The 17,075-nt window shown below is 55.4% G+C and overlaps 7 protein-coding genes across 7 annotated transcripts; 5 read left to right on the forward strand and 2 right to left on the reverse strand.

Moving 5' to 3' along the window:
- Positions 1-145: 145 nt before the first annotated feature.
- BU26DRAFT_522124 (uncharacterized protein) lies at positions 146-1,469 on the reverse strand. Its single transcript, XM_033829705.1, has one exon. The coding sequence runs from the start codon at positions 1,116-1,118 to the stop codon at positions 207-209; it is 912 nt and encodes a 303-aa protein (XP_033680742.1). The 5' UTR covers positions 1,119-1,469; the 3' UTR covers positions 146-206.
- Positions 1,470-1,610: 141 nt separating this feature from the next.
- On the forward strand, positions 1,611-2,217 carry BU26DRAFT_542425 (ATP synthase subunit 9). The gene is made up of 2 exons (XM_033831641.1): positions 1,611-1,753; positions 1,819-2,217. Exons 1-2 carry the CDS (start codon positions 1,660-1,662, stop codon positions 2,172-2,174), a joined length of 450 nt encoding a protein of 149 aa, XP_033680743.1. The 5' UTR covers positions 1,611-1,659; the 3' UTR covers positions 2,175-2,217.
- A 1,601-nt stretch (positions 2,218-3,818) lies between these two features.
- Positions 3,819-4,421, forward strand: BU26DRAFT_508348 (uncharacterized protein; the record flags this gene model as incomplete). The annotated part of the gene is made up of 2 exons (XM_033827068.1): positions 3,819-3,876; positions 3,925-4,421. The coding sequence occupies 2 exons, from the start codon at positions 3,819-3,821 to the stop codon at positions 4,419-4,421; spliced, it is 555 nt and encodes a 184-aa protein (XP_033680744.1).
- Positions 4,422-4,822: 401 nt separating this feature from the next.
- BU26DRAFT_462739 (uncharacterized protein) lies at positions 4,823-8,595 on the reverse strand. Its single transcript, XM_033825102.1, has 2 exons — positions 8,464-8,595; positions 4,823-8,406 (listed from the first exon to the last, which is right to left on the reverse strand). Exon 2 carries the CDS (start codon positions 8,336-8,338, stop codon positions 4,964-4,966), a length of 3,375 nt encoding a protein of 1,124 aa, XP_033680745.1. The 5' UTR covers positions 8,339-8,406; positions 8,464-8,595; the 3' UTR covers positions 4,823-4,963.
- A 162-nt stretch (positions 8,596-8,757) lies between these two features.
- BU26DRAFT_432920 (uncharacterized protein) lies at positions 8,758-10,731 on the forward strand (the record flags this gene model as incomplete). Its single annotated transcript, XM_033824004.1, has 3 exons — positions 8,758-8,948; positions 8,996-9,573; positions 9,623-10,731. 3 exons carry the CDS (start codon positions 8,758-8,760, stop codon positions 10,729-10,731), a joined length of 1,878 nt encoding a protein of 625 aa, XP_033680746.1.
- Positions 10,732-11,785: 1,054 nt separating this feature from the next.
- On the forward strand, positions 11,786-13,550 carry BU26DRAFT_74674 (uncharacterized protein). The gene is made up of 4 exons (XM_033836300.1): positions 11,786-12,117; positions 12,281-12,356; positions 12,490-12,678; positions 12,731-13,550. Exons 1-4 carry the CDS (start codon positions 12,086-12,088, stop codon positions 13,325-13,327), a joined length of 894 nt encoding a protein of 297 aa, XP_033680747.1. The 5' UTR covers positions 11,786-12,085; the 3' UTR covers positions 13,328-13,550.
- A 526-nt stretch (positions 13,551-14,076) lies between these two features.
- BU26DRAFT_74676 (lipase 1) lies at positions 14,077-16,143 on the forward strand. Its single transcript, XM_033836301.1, has 3 exons — positions 14,077-14,437; positions 14,519-14,878; positions 14,936-16,143. The coding sequence occupies exons 1-3, from the start codon at positions 14,207-14,209 to the stop codon at positions 16,010-16,012; spliced, it is 1,668 nt and encodes a 555-aa protein (XP_033680748.1). The 5' UTR covers positions 14,077-14,206; the 3' UTR covers positions 16,013-16,143.
- The last annotated feature ends 932 nt before the right edge of the window (positions 16,144-17,075 follow it).

Consider the following 17,075-nt stretch of genomic DNA (forward strand, 5'->3'; position numbering starts at 1 on the left):
ATGTCCCAGGTTGCTGATAAAGTAGCCCGCATGCTCCTGAGACGGTCTGAGAGATGATCCGGAAGATGTTGTGAAAAAAACGAATAGGACGGCACGTGCCATGTTGTAAGTGAGGAAGTAGCGACTACAGAGCAGTAGGAGATGAGTTGGATTTCGTGCGTCTCGCTATATACGCACCTGCTCACCGTCCATACGCGCAACCAACCCTAAGCTCTTGACATCCAAAATGCCGCCACTGCGATGCCTGCGGTTGCAAAGACAACCGCCCACCTCATGAGTCCTTTCGTGATCAGCTCCTTCGCAAGCTTATCAACAGCCTCAGCATCATTGATCCTCGGAAACGGCATGTTTTTCGGGACTTCCTTGCCCAAAGCCTTACACAACGGCTCCCATCCGTCCTTGACACTGTAGAAGACTAGCTTATCTTCCGGCACAACGCCCTTCAGCCACTCGACGTGCCTGTGATACGTCTGTGCGGTCATCGGCGCCCGCTCGCCGTACAGATAGTGCCACTGCGTTTCCAACAGCTCGCAGAACTTTGGGAAATGCCGCATTGAGGGCAGGGGGAAGAGGACAAAGCCGAGGAACCATTGCAGCGCGATACTGGAGAGGCCGTTAACGCTTTTCGCCCAAGACTCTGCATCTCGGGTGGTGCAGATGACTTTCGCATTCGGATATATTTCCATCAACTCCTCGACCAGCTGTGCGGCAGGAACGTCGGTGGCTGCGGCAAACCCGTCGAAGCGTTCTTTGAGAATTCGGTGTATTATCGCCTTGTCTGAGGCGGTACGAGACGGCCAGTGTGAGAGAAGCGTGTTCCAGGAGAGCATTTCAGATGCCGGCCCCTTTCCGGTTGATACTTGTGTTCCGGTGTGGTAGACTGGACCACCGAGCAGGATGCGGAGCGCTTCGCTGAATGACGCCGTTCCCGTGCGAGAGAGGCCAGCGCCGATGACTTGGAATTCGGTACCTGGTTCGGGGGCGGATAGTTCGGCGCCCATATTGTCGGAGGGGAGAAGCAGAGAGGCGAGATGTCGAGCATACAGCGAGAGGAGGGCAAGACAAGAAGGCAGACAGCGGTTAAATAGCCGTGGCAGGCTGTGGGGCCCTTCAGTCATCTTCCCAGACCGAGAGAGACCATGCTGTGGTGCCGGGGGATGATGCTAGGATAAGCCGCCACGTAAGGCGACCATCCTACGGCACGAGAGCTTGTCTTGCGGTAGACTACTCTCCAGATCAAGGGCTCGCAAGTGCAGATGAGATTGCTCCAACTGCTAACTATGCGTGCTATTGTACGCACCTGCGAGGGCCGCCAGGGGTGGCTGTTACGTGCGTCATTGTATCCGGAGAGTTCCACACTGTGAGGGAGCTCGCGCCCATCATCGCCGCACAGCAGCTGAGATCCAATGGCTCGAATATCGAAGATGGGAGTCGGCAGCTACGAGAGAAGACAGAGAGTGAGCTCCAAGTTGTCACCGTGGTGATGGTCCGAATCGGGCCGGCGGAAGCTTGGGCCGCGGGATGACTAAGCGCGAGTAGCTCCTTCTCTTCGCGCGGGTTTTTTCTGCACCTCCTCCCATCCTCCTCAACCACCTCCCACCCATTGCACCTTCATTCCATCCCCAATCCATCTCCACTCCCACACCCGCCGCCAGCACAATGGTTGCCATCGCTCGATCCTTCGGCGCCGCCCGCCTGGCCGCCCGCTCTGTCCAGACGGCGAAGCCGGCCACCCGCTTCGTCTCGACTCAAGGTACGCATCTCAATTGAATCCATCCATTGACCTCCATCACGCAGCCATTGACTCTCAATCCATAGCCCCCGTCCGCGTCCAGGCCCCCAAGAACAGCCTCGTCATGAACAGCGCCGTCCGCACCGCCTTCAAGAACAACGCCGGCCGCACCATCATGCAGAGCCGTGGCATCGTTGCTGAGTCGACTGCTGCCGCCATGGTCGCCGCCGCCAAGATCCAGGGTGCCGGTATTGCTACCGTCGGTCTCGCTGGTGCCGGTGTTGGTATTGGTACCGTCTTCGGTGCCCTCATCCAGGGTGTCGCCCGCAACCCGTCTCTCAGGGGTCAGCTCTTCCAGTATGCCGTCTTGGGTTTCGCCTTCGCTGAAGCCACTGGTCTCTTCGCGCTCATGATGTCCTTCCTGCTCCTCTACGTTGCGTAGAGTGGTCCATTGCATTGGGCACTCTGCTATCGGGTCTCCGGGTCGGGTCTCAGGGTGGAAAATCTTGCGGATGGGTGTGTGTGTGCATACAAGACTACTACCGTTTTCCTAGTCTAGTGGCAGCTCGGATTGTAAAACATGTACTTTAGATCGGCAATCTGAGGAGCAAGATCCCACTTCAGCTGCTCTTTTAATTGCATGTCCGACGTCCAACGGCAGTGTTCTCCATCTATGCTGTGAGGTGCGCGGGCGGTCCACCACAAGGCCAATTGACTCAATTGCAGCCCGGAATCCAATCCCGAAGCTTGCAAACGCCCATTCGATGCCGCGGCGTGGGAATTGGCGTTGAGGGCAGCTCGAGCTGATGAAAGTTGGCCAGCTCCGAGTGCCAAGCTTTGCGCTGTGACCTCACATCTCAGGCTTGTGAAGGATGACAGCAGCCACATCCCACCACAACGCCCAACGCTCGCTGTCGCGGCCTTTTCTACCTCGATGCCTCCGCTCGCCGTTTCCAGGTGTCGTTCGTCTACAATGGTCCTTACACCACACCCATTGACCCCGCCATCGCCACCCTAGCGACAGTTGACCGAGACAACTGAAGCTGTGCAACTGAACGAGGACCCTCTGGGTGCACGTTCTAGCCTGCAACAGGCATCGCAAGTGATGCGAAGTGCCCTCCATGATGTGTATATTCAAATAGATCGGCCGACTAGCTCGTGCTATGGGTGCAGACTTTACATTACATCCCACTTTTTAGGTAGCCTCCGCCATCCTGCGCGGTGCAATTGTGAGCCCTGTCATCCCCTCAACATGGCCACTACTGACAAGTCGTGGGACAAGAGTTATGATAATACTCCACGAAGCGATTTACGTCACGCATCAACCGGATAGAACCGCTCTTCAAAGCTCGCCGGAGCCTTGCCCCAAAACCGTCGTCCACCACGCACCGCAAGGTCCGCACATGGTTATATATGGTCGCTGCGAATAGAGGTGTGCCATGCAAGCGCCGCCGCGTACTCCGCACCAAGACTATCTGAGCTTCGTGGCATAGCCGGATGCCGGCATAAGGACGCCCTTACTCTCATGCTTCAGCTATGCAGCGAGAAGTGTCTGGAACGGCGCCGCGGCTCAGCTAATCAAGGCTGTGTTGAAGGCTTGACCAAGGTGTATCTGCTCGGAGCGTCATGTTTTCGTGGGAGTGCATCGTGATCGAGTTTCGCCGATGTTTCAGAAACGCACCGGAACATGAAGCCCTTCAACGTCTCCGGAAACAGCACCTCCAGAATGCACCAAAGAAAGCATAACAAACTAGACTTTCCAGGTTCTCCATGTTTCCCGCGGGAGGTGCTGAGCCTCTACCTGATCCGATTCGCCACTCGCCTCACGGCTATGAAGATTTCCGTGAAACTTGGTCCCATTTTGATACAGTCTCCCAAATCGGATGCAAACAAGCCTCGGCCATGCAACCAAGCTTTGCCGCCATTGTCTTGACCTGCTTGAGCTGTATATATTGCACTGTCCATGCCCAGCGAGCCAAGTACTCATACTACACACTTTTAATTCCTGTGCCGGTCACGTTCACTACTTCTTGTTCATACTTTTGATATACTCTTTCCATTTCTATTCCAGTAGAGCTTAGTCAAAATGAGGTTCGCTACCATTGTTGCCGCTACGGCCTTCTCAGCTGCTGTCTTCGCTTCGGGTAAGCTAGTCTCCACGACTTTCAAACATACCCTGACATGTGACATAGAGAAGCGTGACCCGCAAGACGATGTCGCCTCCATCCTCGCTGCCCTCCGCGAGAACAACCCCGATGACGCCGACGCCGCCGCGGCCGCCATGAAGATCAAGATTCGCTCGGCGGAGCCCCAAGACGACATCGCCTCCATCCTCGAGGCCCTCGGCCAGACTAGCCCCGACGATGCCAGCGCCGCCTCAAGCCTCATGAACACCAAGCGTGAGGCCCAGGACGACGTTGCTTCGATCCTTGAGGCGCTGGGCCAGACCAGCCCCGATGATGCGAGCGCCGCCGCGAGCCTCGCCAACACCAAGCGCGAGGCGACGCCCCAGGACGACGTCGACAGTATCCTGGCAGCGCTCGCTGAGAACAACCCTGACGACGCGGATGCGGCGCGTGCGAACATCCAGAAGAGACAAGACGACGTTGCGAGCATTCTTGCAGCTTTGGGGCAGGAGAGCCCCGATGATGCAGCGGCTGCTGCTTCGCTTGGCAAGCGCTGGTTGTAGACGTCGAAGGGACTGCATGATTAATGAGGGGATATAAAGAGGACGTATTGGGGAGGATGAGAAATTGTGAATACGGGTTTAGGGGTTTGCGTCGGATGTCTTTCTAACAACGACTTGTACATAGCTTTCTCATATAATGGTAAAAAATCCTTGGGTTTGGTCTCACTAATGTATTCGTTTGGCCCAGCTTTCTTGCACGTGGGAATTCTTGTGATCTTTTTTTTTTTTTTCGAAAACGTACTGTATTTGATGTAGCATGATCCGAATGTTTTAGAGGGCAGTCCGCTCTCGCGCTACTTAGTAGAACACTAAACGCCTAACCTAGATGAGATACTACAGTCAATACTAGCCATGCACCACAATAGATAGCTTAAAGACATGTGGCAAAGGGAAGTGTATTTCGTGACACAAGTGATGTCCTGGTCGTGTTCTATATACTTCGCCTTCATCATACTGTACAACAAACAGAATCTATATATACATATCGGTACACGTACCAACAAAACGTTACACATATGTACATGAGATGCGCCCCAGAGGGACTACGCATCCTGCAAATATCTCTCCTGCAATGCGTCACCCGTCCTGGGCATTGTTTCAATCGCCCTAATCGTTAACGGGGCAATTTGCTCCAGCACCTCTCTCGTCCAGCCCCCCATGTCCGCATTATACCCCAACCCATTCTGCTCATCTCTTTTGATCTGCGCATATGCTGCCCCGAGCACAACCAGTGTCTTATACCTAGGCAGCACGCTCGTGCGCTTGACGTCGTAGTGACGGAGCTCCATCCAGAAGTACCCCGGCCGGTCGTGCCGGATGTAATACGGGTTTAGCTGAGCCCAGCCGGGGAAGCGCGGCATGAGGTACATTTCGCACGCAGAGAAGGCGTCGATGATGCGCCCGCGGAGCGCAAGGTGCTGGATGAACTCGTTCCAGGTGAGGTTGTCCACGATGAAGCCGTGAGTGAGGAGGTTGCGGATAGTGCGCTGGGCTCGCTGGAGGCATTTCTGGTCTTGTTGCGCGAGCAGGCTGCGGATGTAGATGCGGGTAGCGCGCCAGAGAATTTGTCGGCGGCTGACGGCGGTGCGTGAGGCCTGGAACGCTTCCCAGATGGCGGGGTCAGTGATGGAGTCGAATTCCGGGGTAGGCGGTTGTGGATGCATGGCTTGTTGGAAGGTCTTGACGAGTTTGCCCGCTTCCGTCCGGGCGAGCTCCCAGCACTTTTCTACCTCGTCGTATTCTTTGGCTTTGAGGTGCGCGTCCATGATGGCGGTAAGAAGGGCGATTGGGGCTTCGTAATTCTCACTGCCGGATTTGGCATTCATGGCTGCTTCGAATAGCTGCTTGCAGATATCGTACGCTCCTCGGGTTGTGTACAGCATTATTACAAGGGCAAAATACCCCTGAGGTATGTTGCTGAGCTCGGGAAAGTCTATATATCTCTTGTGGCTGGGCTGATCGTGCGCTCTTTCGCTTCCGTAATCGGCCAGTATACTTTCTCTTAACTTCTCTTCCACAGCTACCAGACGCGCGCGGGGGTCCTTATCCTTTCCTTTTCTGAGCTCTTCAAGCTCCGTAACACCTATAGCCAGCAGTGAAGCTTGGCGAGAACTCTCAGTTTGCGGAACTTCTCGCTCCTCCATTCGCTTGTACGCACGCCTGGCATGATCGTATTGATGCTCGTGGATGAATCCGGAGATGACGAGCGCGTAGTGGAAAGCATGGACGCGCACGTTATTCATTGGCATCGTCGTCCGCAGTATCTTGTATGCCGCGTTCGTCTGCTTAGACTCGACCAAAGCGCGCATCAGGCCGGAGTACGTCCAAGAGTCAAGCGGAATCTTGTAATCGATCATCTGCTTATAGATTCGTCGACTGTTGGCGAGGTCTCCCAGAACAGCGTAATACGAGACGAGGATATTCCAGGTGTGCGTGAGTGAATTCCCTTGAAGCGTTCCAGAGCGCCAGCTCTGAAGCATACCGTGCGCGATTGCTTCAGCTCCTTCGGGATCGTCTGCGTTCAAGAACGCCTGGACATATCCTGATCTTGCTCGGCGATCCGTCTCGACGGGTACATTGAGCTGCTTGGCTCTGGAGTATAGAGCCTCAAATGCTTCGATGTCGCCCCTCTCAGCGCACAAATCAAGCATGGGCCCAAAGGTGTAGAGGTCGGGCTGCATGCCGGATTCCAGGCAATTGTTGAAGCATTCAAGGGCGCCGTCCAGATCCTCCGCTCGAGTATAAGCAAGAAGCAGAGCATTCCAACAGGCAATATCCGGCACCAATCCGAATTCTTCCTTGATACGATTGAACTGCTGCATAGCACCCGGAACATCGACACGACGGGCATAGGCGTATGGGAGCGATGAGAGAATCTTCAGATCCACGCATTGTCGGTATCTTGACAAAAGCTCGTTGAAATATTCGTGGACATGATCGATATCTCCATGCTTGGCATGACAGCGAATGAGGTATGACAGGCTTTGCGGTGTAAAGGGGTCCGTGGGATGGAACGTTCTCAAGTCCTTGACCATATCATCGACGCGAATCATACTATCCTTTTCTCCGTGCTGTACAATCAGTCTGCTAATCAGATATCGCGATGGCCGCTGTCCCGAATTTTGCAAACTTTGTTGCTGATAGTCTCGATACAATTCAAGGACGATTTTGCGCTGGTTGGTGTAATGTCGATACCGCGGAGTGTCTAATATTGCGGGTATAATGTACTCATAGAGCGGCGTAGTTGGGAGTTCGAGGGAGCGAAGGTCGCGAAAAAGCTGGATGAAGAAGTCCCAGATAAGATCCTCGTCCGGGTTCGGAACATGTATGACCTGGTTCATGACCTCGGGTACTAATCCGACAACAAAGAGACTTAGAGCCTCTCTGTTCTTATCTGTAGATTTGAGTTCGTGCTGGAACTGTCGAACATGGTCAAGCAAAGACTGCCAATGGTCGACAAGATCGGGCAGCTGCGAGACCTTACCCCAGACAGTCGCGAAATTCTTCCTGTATTGTCGACGATTCCACGTACGGACAGGAATTTTGAGACGAGCGGCTTGGTTGAGGAAGGTCCTGAAGATACGCAAACTAAGGTCCCATTGATCGTCTTGCACGGTCCGCTGGAGTACGGAATCTATGCCAACGCGGAGCGTATCAATGCCAGGATGCGCCGCGGCTTCTTCGTAGAGCTGGATGGCTGGTCCCACCATCTTTAGGGCCACATACGCGGATATTGCTATCCGGTATGAGGAAGCCCGGCGCTGTTCGCGCAGTACCGCATCAAATACCCGGAGCGCGCGGCCTGCGGCCTTTGATCTGTCTTGGACTGCAAGATACTCGAGGAGGTCATTTTGCAATTCCGTAGATCGGCTGCGCTCCGGAATCGCCAGGTAGAGCTGCCACGCCAACTCCTGCTTGCCACGTTGTTCCGTGCTAAGAAGGTGCTGCAGAGCATTGTCCGCGCTTGTCGTGAGAAGCAACTCCTCCATCTCTTCCTTGGCCTGGAGAGCCTCCGAGTCCGCCACTGCTTCGTCTTCCGTGGGCTGCCACCGGGAGGTGGAAAACTGTCGGATGCGGGACCCGTTCATCTGCCTCCGCCGTACTACCACCGAGTCAGAACCGTATGTAGACAGTCGCCGAATGAGTGCGAGCGTCTTCTCTGGGTATAAAAATTCTAGGAATGGGCCATCGTGGTATCTAGCGGTGGCGGCGGTCTTGGTCCGCTCCAGGTTTTCGACGTCACCATTGGCGTGGTCTGATATCGTGGAAGATGCCCACCAGATGGGTAGGTTCAGGTTGCTTGCACCGTGGTGCCAAAAGGAGGAATGTAGCCTTCGGCGACTGCGCAGGCATCGCTTGGTGGCTCGGAAGAGCTGGCGTCTGCCGGTTTCGAGGCATGTCGAGGCCCGCTCCAGCATCACCCGCCGCGTCAGGAGCGCAACAGATGCCGCCACAAATTACCGAGTACTAGAACTGAACCTGCGAGCTGGGACTGTAAGCCGAGATGGCGACAGGGAGCTCAGTGTTCGAGAGCGGAGCTTACAGCTTTGCATGCCTCCTAGTGCGCGCGACGGCCGAAGGGAGCGATTGGTGAACCCAGGAAACTCCGTAAATACAGAAGCGCAAAGAAAAGGAAAATATTGTACAGTTGCGAGCCACAGGTGTGGAGGTGTTGGATACCCAGGTAGTTGGGATGGAACTGTCTTTGCTATTTTTCTGGGGATCACGAGATGTACTAATCAAGTTTAGCGCAAATCGCGTCGGCACGATTGGTGGACCCCTCCAGCCCACCGAGGAGGAGTCCCGGCAGAGTTCCAGCACCGCCGTCGCCGCCGCCATGGACATCACCAAATTCATAGTCGGCCACCGGGAGACGGCCTTCCTAGTAGGCGACTACCGTACATACCGGGCGCAGCTTTCGCGGCGGCTGCGAATCGTGCGGAAGAAGCTAGGGCGAGCAACCGCCAAAAATGCGAAATACGCAGCAAAGGCGCCGGTGACGGCCGAGGAGATCGGGCAGAATATCGAGTACGCCAACTGACACCGCTGAAGACGTGGTTTGCTAATCGGGCTAGGTTCCTCCATCTCCTTCTCCTCACATCCGAGCGCGCATGGGCGCATGCCATGTCCATGAAAGCCTCTCATTCCGAGGACAATGCCGATAAGAGCATCACTGGCTCTACCCGACAGCATATCCACTCGCGATTGCATAAAGCAGTCGAATGCGCAAAGGACGTGGTCCGGCTCCTTTCGGATCAGTCCGCGAGCGCGGCCACCGACATGGATATATTGGAAGCAAGGGGATACGCATGTGCGTTGGCAGGAGCAGAGGAATTCGAGAAGCAGGCGGAAGGCACTAAATCAAACGATGCGTCAACGAAGCGATGGATACCGTGCTTGACCAAGTACTCGACAGCTAGGGTGATCTACAGCTCCCTTCTTAAATCGACAAAGAAGGACCTGTTCAAAGAGGTACTGGCAGGAACGACCGACCCGAGCATTCGATATGCCGCCTACCAGCACCGCATTCCGCGGACCGTGGGAGTCCCGGCCGTTTCGAAGAAGTTCTTCCCTAGAGATGATATCGAATTAGTCCAGGCCGTAGAGAAGCTTGACCCTGCAGCATTGCAGGAAGAAGAAGCAACTCCTTCAAGTCTGTTCCTCTATGCTGCAATTACGACTCTTTTCTGACGAGGATGTAGGCTCCAAGATCACCTGGCGTGGTAGAACAGCGAACATAGTAGATGCTGCCATTGGACAGGCTCTGATCTCCGTGGAAACTGCTTCGTCCAAGTTGACCGAATCACTCAAGTCCTCAACGTCACCAAAGGACTCAGCTAATGCATATGACGACGTCCTCATTGCAAGCCAAGATGCTGCTGATGCAACGAGGAGAGCGATCGAAGAGTTGGAAAAAGAAGGAGTCGACGAGGGAGACGCACGAATGCAAGACCTCCGCGTGACAAGCCTTGCGGTGAACTACGACCTCATTGCATGGCGAGTTGGCAGAAATAGGGTACTCATAGGCTCAGACGACGACCTGGCATTCTCCCCGCATGCTCCGCAGAAACCACGGCGGCCGCGTAAAGACGGGAAAGCATGGGTGGAGCGAGAAGAACCAACCGGGCGCAAACTTGCACGGCTAAGGGAGCGCGTTGCATTATACGATGCGATCCTTCAGAGCATCGACTCCATCAAGGTCTTGAGAGGTGCAGTGCGGGATGCTCAGTTCGTCGCTGAGCTGGACGGCCAACGGGCATATTTTCAAGCATTGAAGTGCCTGAACGTCTCGCACTCGCATGCTTTTCTTTCTGCGCCCAAACAAGCCCTCGCGCTCTGCAACCGAGCTCTATCGCTCTCCTCCCAGGCTGCGTCATCGCCAAAGCCCTCCGCGTCGCCGACGGATGCGCCAAAGCTGGTGGTCTCTGAAGATCAGGCGCAGACGCTTAAGCAGAACCTGGAGCATCTCACTTCTCACTATCGCGGTCTCGTAGCGCTGTCACAGATGTTCTCTAATTCAGACATGGCAGCGAAAGCACGGTTGACTAACGCAGCGCCTGTGGTTGAGAGGCTCAATGAGTATCCGGCAGCGGGGACCGTGGATCTCGAGAACCTGGTAACTTGGCCCCCGAAGCTGAAGGCCGTTCCAGTGAAGCCGCTTTTCTTAGACGTGGCCTGGAACTACGTCGAGTATCCTGGGCGCATGAGCAAGACCAAGGAGACAGAGCCCGAGAAGATGCAGGTGGACGGGGAGAAGGTGGAAGAGGCCAAGCCAGCAAAGAAGTCTGGTTGGTTCTCCTTCGGAAGATAGGAGGCACAGCACGCAGAGCCGCAGGGGTCAGCACGAGTCGGATCCCGTGATCCTGGCTGGTGTTTATTGATTGCCACGTTCAATCTTACGGCAATGCTCCCTGTGAGGAAGCGGTGGGTAGTGCTGTGCGCGGTAGATAAATTTATCAACTCCCAACGAGCGAGTGGCAGGATGAAACGCTTCAAAGAGGTCTCCGCACGGGTTGCGCAACCGCAGCGGCTCCATATTGTGCTATATATTTCTCCGCGACGCTCCCAGATTGCGGTGGAGGCGACGCTGATTGGCCGACGCCTGCACGAGCACGGGACGGTCAGGTGGGCGGAATGTTAGGCCGTTGCCCGAGGTGGGGTTAGCGCGTAGATTTGTTTGCCGTTCCCCTGAGCATCACTCGGATAAGCGCCAGAGGCTCTGTGCCTACGCGCCTCCGGAGATAGCACTGGCCAGAACGGGAACCTGTCTCATGGTGAGGATGAACCACGCTCAGCCCTGCTTCGCGGCGCTCAGCTGGGCCGTTGGCGGGCGATGGCTGTGTTTCAATTGCGGGTGGCAGCTGGGTGCAACGGGCTCGCAGTTGCGGCGAGGCCTGCACGACAAAGGTAAAACGGAGGCTCTGCAAGGAGACTGGAGGGCGCGGCGACGGCCTTTTGAGGTCATGCAGGTCACCAAAACCAAATTAGCTCCAATTAAGCTTGGTGTCGCGCGCGATAGTACTATCGACACCCCTAGCATACGGGCTTGGGCTTTGACCCCTTAAGCTTATCCGCGAACGCGAAGAAATGTACCTGGTCCCTCGTCTTTGCTGTGCCTTGCCGCTGCCCTCGACATCTCCACGCTCTCCACGCTCTTTTGAACTGCTCGCTTTTGCACCACGTCGCTCTTTACGCACGCTCTCTTAATACCAGTCGCTCATTGCCCGCTCGCCCGTGTTTCTGTGTTTACTTTGCTGTCCATAGCTCCCCGGCGTCTGCAGATTAGCACTTCGCCGAATTCCAGCGCCTTCGTGCATCCGCTGCGAGAGACGCACCGCGTTTCTCCATCCTAATACACCACGGCTTCCGCACTGGCTACCTCCATCCTGCCGCGGCCACAGGCCTCCGAATCGTTCCGCAGACCGTCGATCCTGCAGGCGTTCGACCTGCCCTCGTTCAAAACGGCGTCCACGCTCGACAGCAAGCCCTCGCTGCCGTCCATCGGCCACGAGATATCACGGCCGTCGTCGACCTCCAGCGTAGCCTCCTCGTTCCCGCAGCAGCGCCACGGCAGCCATGCCTCCATCCAGCTGCCCGCGCTGTCGACGCTCGCCTCCGTAGCGCACAAGGACCGCACCGCCAGTAATGATAATTCCTCCAGAGGCATGCCCCCGAAGCGGGCGTCGCCGCCGCCCAGGTGCGTCTCCATCACACGCAGCCGGGCGCGCGAACTGGCGAAGTCGCTGTGTTGCGCATCGGGCAGCTGCGCCCGCCCGTAGCGCCTGCCCGCCCTGGCCTTATCGGGTCTTGGCACATGCGCACTCTCACTTTTCGTCTCCTCACCACTGACACGTCTCCAGCAAACCCTCCAATGGCCACAGCATGACTTACGCAACCGCCGCGCCCGCAACGTCTGGCGGACAGGCCAACTCGCCGGTAAGAGACTCTCTGTTTGCGTGCTGAGGTCGCACTGGCGCCCCGCTGGCCCGCCGCCGACTTTTCTGCTCTTATCCTTATCGCATATCGCCAATCGATAGCACCTCCCGCACGCCGTCACTGACCTCCGCAGCCTGTCTGCCAGAACTGCACCACGAGCACCACTCCGCTCTGGCGACGCGACGAGTCTGGCTCCGTCTTGTGCAATGCCTGCGGCCTCTTCCTGAAGCTGCACGGTCGGCCGCGGCCCATCTCCCTCAAGACCGATGTCATCAAGAGCCGCAACCGCGTCAAGACCGGCGCGCCTGGCGGTCGCAAGAAGGTACCGTGAAAGCTCCCATGCAACCTCGTTGCAATGTCTAACCCCTCCGCAGGCCGCCGACGCGAACGGCCTCCCCGCTGCCCACCCCGACGCCGACGGATCGCTAGGGCTTGCTCAACATCGACGAGCATCCGGGAAGATCTCATCTGGTCTCTCTGACCGGTCCCAGTCGCCAATCTCGCGCACCGGCACCCCAGGCCTCTCCCACCCCTCCAACATCGCGCCCCAGCACATGTTCGAAAGTGCTCTACATGGCGAATTCCACTCCCCATCGTTGCCTAACTTCGCTCTCCGTCAACCCTCCCCCAGCGCGGCCTCCTCGGTTAACGGCTCACATCTCGAACCGCCGCTTCCTTACGACACGCTAGCGGCCCAGAATACTGCACTTAAGACGCGGGTATCCGAGCTAGAGGTTATCAACGATCTCTTCCGAGGGCGCGTAGGGGAGCTTGAGAGCAGCGAGCAAGCCGCACGAGAAACAGAGTCGCGGCTGAGGGTAGAGCTTGAAGAGGTCAAGCAGCGAGAGGCCGATCTCAAAAGGCGGCTTGAAGAGCTGGAAGGCGAAGGACCCAAGCATAAGAAAATGCGGCTCAGCGACCTCGTCGACGAGAGCAGAGCCGGCACGCCAATCAGCTCAATGGCAGAGTAAAATCTGTCATCCTGTATGGTTCGTTTTCTTATCATTTAACGACATCTTACGCCTTCGGTCCTACTAGGGTTTGTTTTTTATCTTTCTCGTCTAGCGGATATCATGTCTTTCCGCCTCTCTGCCGCCATGGTCGGTTTGAGGAGATTTTCCACCAGAGTTTCCTTTCCTCGAAACTTTAATATTCCTGTCCTTTCCACCAAGTAGAGCTGTGCGTCGACGCTACAAAAGCTCAGCTCTAGGTCGCCTCGACCACCTAATGTTTGAATACCCTTTCCCCCCGCGTCTTGCGGTCAATGTACTCTAATCTTTCTTTTCTGTTTGTTCTGGCTTAAAGAGGGTGTTCCTTCTGGACGGGATTCGGTGACGAATTGGGGTCCGACCTGGATCTTTTTCAGGATGAGGCCATTGGGGTGGGTTATGTGATGGGTCATCCAGACGTTCTCGACTACGTCGGATGGGAATCGAGAAAAAGTCTTGCTATTTTGGGATAATTGCTGCAATGGGATATGATGCTACCAGAATATCCCGGGTCCTTTCGTGGCCTGCGTATGTGATTGCTCAAATTCAGCGCTAGGTCGAGGCGTACCTCGAGGCACGGTTCTCCAGGACCTTGGATCATCAGATTAACGATGCGCTATAAGCAGTATGGATCGCTCGGACATGCTTCATCCCGTCAATCTATACTCAACCGGCTAATTCATGGGCATGCAGGTTCGGTTATGTCTTTCTCCGCACTTCCTCTTTCGGGTGGCTTCAATCGTGTGCTTCCAAACATCACGATAGTATTTGAACCATTATGCTCTGGACACTCTGCTCGCCTCTGACGACTTCTTTTTCCTTTCCACCTTCTAAAGCAGTTCGAATTGACGAACCGGCAGGATGAAGTCCGATGTTCTCCTACGGGCAGCCATTACTATTACACTCACTCCTCTATCATTCGCATTGGATCCAATCGTTGACCTTGGATACTCGACCTACCGCGGCCTGGATGTGGGTGATGGCACTACGCAATGGCTTGGGATGAGATATGCGGCCCCTCCGCTGGGCGAGCTGCGTTTTGCGGCGCCGCAGGATCCGCTTCCGACGGAGGGAGTGCTGGATGCTACGAAGGTACGTTCCCAATCTCATATGCAAAAAGCAAGGAGGTGTGGGGGCTGGCTGGGAGCATGGCGTGCTGATGTGGATGGGCAGTTTGGCAATATCTGCCTCGCGAAGAATCCGGAGGATTGGAGCATGAAGCCGAATCCGCGGTTTACACCAGGCGAGGATTGCCTATTTCTGAACGTTTTTGCACCGAGCGGGGCGCAGGAGGGGGGAAAGTTGCCGGTTATGTTCTTCATCCAGGGTGGCGGGTTTGGCAGTAATTCGAATGCGAATTACAATGCTAGTGACCTCGCGAGGGAAGGTAACATGGTCGTGGTGTCGATCAACTATAGAGTTGGCCCGTATGGTTTTTTACAGGCAAAAGAGGTCATGGAGGAGGGCAGTCTGAATAATGGAATCCAAGATCAGATTAAGGCGTTGGAGTGGGTGAGGGATTATATTGAGAAGGTAAGCACTGGGGTTTATACATCCGAGATGCAGTAATGCTAATGGGTCTTCTGATAGTTTGGTGGTGACCCCGATCATGTCGTTCTTGATGGCGACTCGGCTGGTGCAACCTCCATTGTCCTGCTCCTGACGTCCCCAAAGATGAAGGGAGCAGGACTTTTCGTGGGCGCCATCGCCGAATCCGCATCTGAACCCACCCTTCGAACTCTCTCCGAAGGCCAGGAACAGTACAACTGCCTTCTCAACGCGACAGGCTGCTCCCCCACTTCCAACCACACCTCCTCGCTAGCTTGCCTGAGGAGCCTGAACGCGACAAAGCTGCAGACCACAAGCTGCTGGTTCAATCCGCATCTCGACGACGACCTCATTCCTCAGACAACCATGGAAGCCTTCGAGAAGGGCGATTATCTCAAAGTGCCGACAATCTTTGGAAGTACTGTTGACGAGGGCACCAAGAATGCGCCGCAGACGGTCGCCACGCTGGGAGATTACCATGCCTTTCTGCTGAACCAGTGTTCTTCCCTATCGAACCAATCGCTGCAGGTACTGGATCAGATGTACGTGCTGAACCAGAGCGGCCCTGAATTTCCGAACAGCGGCAAGCTGTGGCGCCAGGCCAGCAACGCAATCGGCGACTTCCGCGCCCACTGCGTCGACAACTTTTACCAGTCGCTCATCGCCAAGGACGGAGGCAGGACGTGGACGTATCGATACGGAGTCAAGGATCCGGGGCTGGAAGCGCAGGGGTTTGGTGCGTATCATACGATTGAGTTGTATGCGGTTTGGGGGCCTAATAATACGGATGGGAATCCGCCCAAGTCGTACTTGCCCGGGAAGACGAATGAGGGGATTGTGAGTCTTGTGAGGGCGTACTGGGCAAGTTTTGTGAGGCATTTGGATCCGAATGTTGGGAGGGCAGAGGGAGCGCCACGGTGGGAGGATAGGGGCCTGGAGGGTGAGAGGATGTTTATTGGGGGTGGGAATGCGACGAGGATGGAGAGGATTGATAGCGGGGAGGAAGGGAGGTGTGGCGTGCTGGAGCCGATGTTACGAGGGCTGGAGAGGGGCTGTCCCGCCGGAGTAGAGGTGGAGATGGAGTTTCACGTGAGGGGTAGTGCGCGAGCGCGGTGTTGAGGGGAGCCTCTCATGGCGTGGAATTCCCCGAAAATAACCACGCACGTAATAGCCAACCTAGCCGTCTTCGTAGGTGCGTACAATGGCACGTATAGTCAGATGTACGGCGAGCCATTAGTTCCAGAGGATTCCCTAGTACAAGAGGAAGAGTTGCTAGAAGCTGGCATAGGGAGTATTACTCATTTCCTATGATTAGGCTGTGCTAATGATGCGCGTGCGACTGTCAGGCAATGGCGATGCGAAAAGTAGGAAGCGGTTATAAAGAGACGTGATAATCGATAGACTGAATACACTCAAAAAGGAGAAAGTATGGATTCATGGTTTTTGGATAGAGGGGTACTTGTTTTGGCTTCATGGACTAGGAGGAGATTGACGGTTTCGGTGTGGCCTTCGCGGCGGGCGAAATCGGTCACGGTCTTGGTTCCCTCCTCACTGAGCCACAGATATAGGGCGGTACGCGTGTTTACGTCGATGTTCTCGTGTTGGAGAAGATGCTATTTCGACCCTTCCATAGATCGCTGCAATGTGTAATGCCATTCCCCCCCCTCCCCCCCCGGCCAGTAGGCCTTGTTCACATTTATATTCTTCAACTTAAGAAGTTGCTGGAGAACCACCAAATTTCGACTTCTCACCGTGTTACTCAGTGGGCAACCATAACCCGTATCGATGCTGTCGCCACCTCTGGGAAGTTGCAATATATTGAGGTCTATCCGGGCTCGATAATGTTCGGTCTCATATAAAAATAAACTATGGGTTGAAGGTGAGGAAGGCCGGAGAAGGTAGCTCTGCAGCTCCTGAAGCAGAGAGAGGGCGTTGGCGATTAGGCGGGAGTTGGGGGATTGACACAGCGCTTTGGTTCCACTGGGTGGATTTCGCTCGTTATCCTTTCTTGTTCCTTTGACTCCCATTACGTCCTCGACATTTTATGGCGGGTCGCCTGCTTGCCTATATGTTCTACTCTTCCCCCTTTTTATAATGCCACCTTCGTTGCGGGTCTTGCACGCACAATCCCTGGATAGCAATTTCATCCGCCATCCCCGTCCCCACCGTGCTACACCTTGGT

Source organism: Trematosphaeria pertusa (genome assembly GCF_010094035.1).
Source record: "Trematosphaeria pertusa strain CBS 122368 unplaced genomic scaffold BU26scaffold_12, whole genome shotgun sequence".
Classification (NCBI taxonomy): Eukaryota; Fungi; Ascomycota; class Dothideomycetes; order Pleosporales; family Trematosphaeriaceae; genus Trematosphaeria; species Trematosphaeria pertusa.

What these genes read in the sequence shown, in the direction of transcription:
- BU26DRAFT_74676 (XM_033836301.1), top strand. Translation starts at nt 14,207, where the DNA reads ATGAAGTCCGATGTTCTCCTACGGGCAGCCATTACTATTACACTCACT. An exon ending in GAGTGCTGGATGCTACGAAG is followed by an intron (nt 14,438 to 14,518) that starts GTACGTTCCCAA and finishes GTGGATGGGCAG; the next exon opens with TTTGGCAATATCTGCCTCGC. An exon ending in TGAGGGATTATATTGAGAAG is followed by an intron (nt 14,879 to 14,935) that starts GTAAGCACTGGG and finishes GTCTTCTGATAG; the next exon opens with TTTGGTGGTGACCCCGATCA.
- BU26DRAFT_542425 (XM_033831641.1), top strand. Translation starts at nt 1,660, where the DNA reads ATGGTTGCCATCGCTCGATCCTTCGGCGCCGCCCGCCTGGCCGCCCGC. An exon ending in CCGCTTCGTCTCGACTCAAG is followed by an intron (nt 1,754 to 1,818) that starts GTACGCATCTCA and finishes CTCAATCCATAG; the next exon opens with CCCCCGTCCGCGTCCAGGCC.
- BU26DRAFT_462739 (XM_033825102.1), bottom strand. Translation starts at nt 8,338, where the DNA reads ATGCTGGAGCGGGCCTCGACATGCCTCGAAACCGGCAGACGCCAGCTC.
- BU26DRAFT_74674 (XM_033836300.1), top strand. Translation starts at nt 12,086, where the DNA reads ATGCCCCCGAAGCGGGCGTCGCCGCCGCCCAG. An exon ending in GCGGACAGGCCAACTCGCCG is followed by an intron (nt 12,357 to 12,489) that starts GTAAGAGACTCT and finishes TGACCTCCGCAG; the next exon opens with CCTGTCTGCCAGAACTGCAC. An exon ending in CGCCTGGCGGTCGCAAGAAG is followed by an intron (nt 12,679 to 12,730) that starts GTACCGTGAAAG and finishes ACCCCTCCGCAG; the next exon opens with GCCGCCGACGCGAACGGCCT.
- BU26DRAFT_522124 (XM_033829705.1), bottom strand. Translation starts at nt 1,118, where the DNA reads ATGACTGAAGGGCCCCACAGCCTGCCACGGCTATTTAACCGCTGTCTG.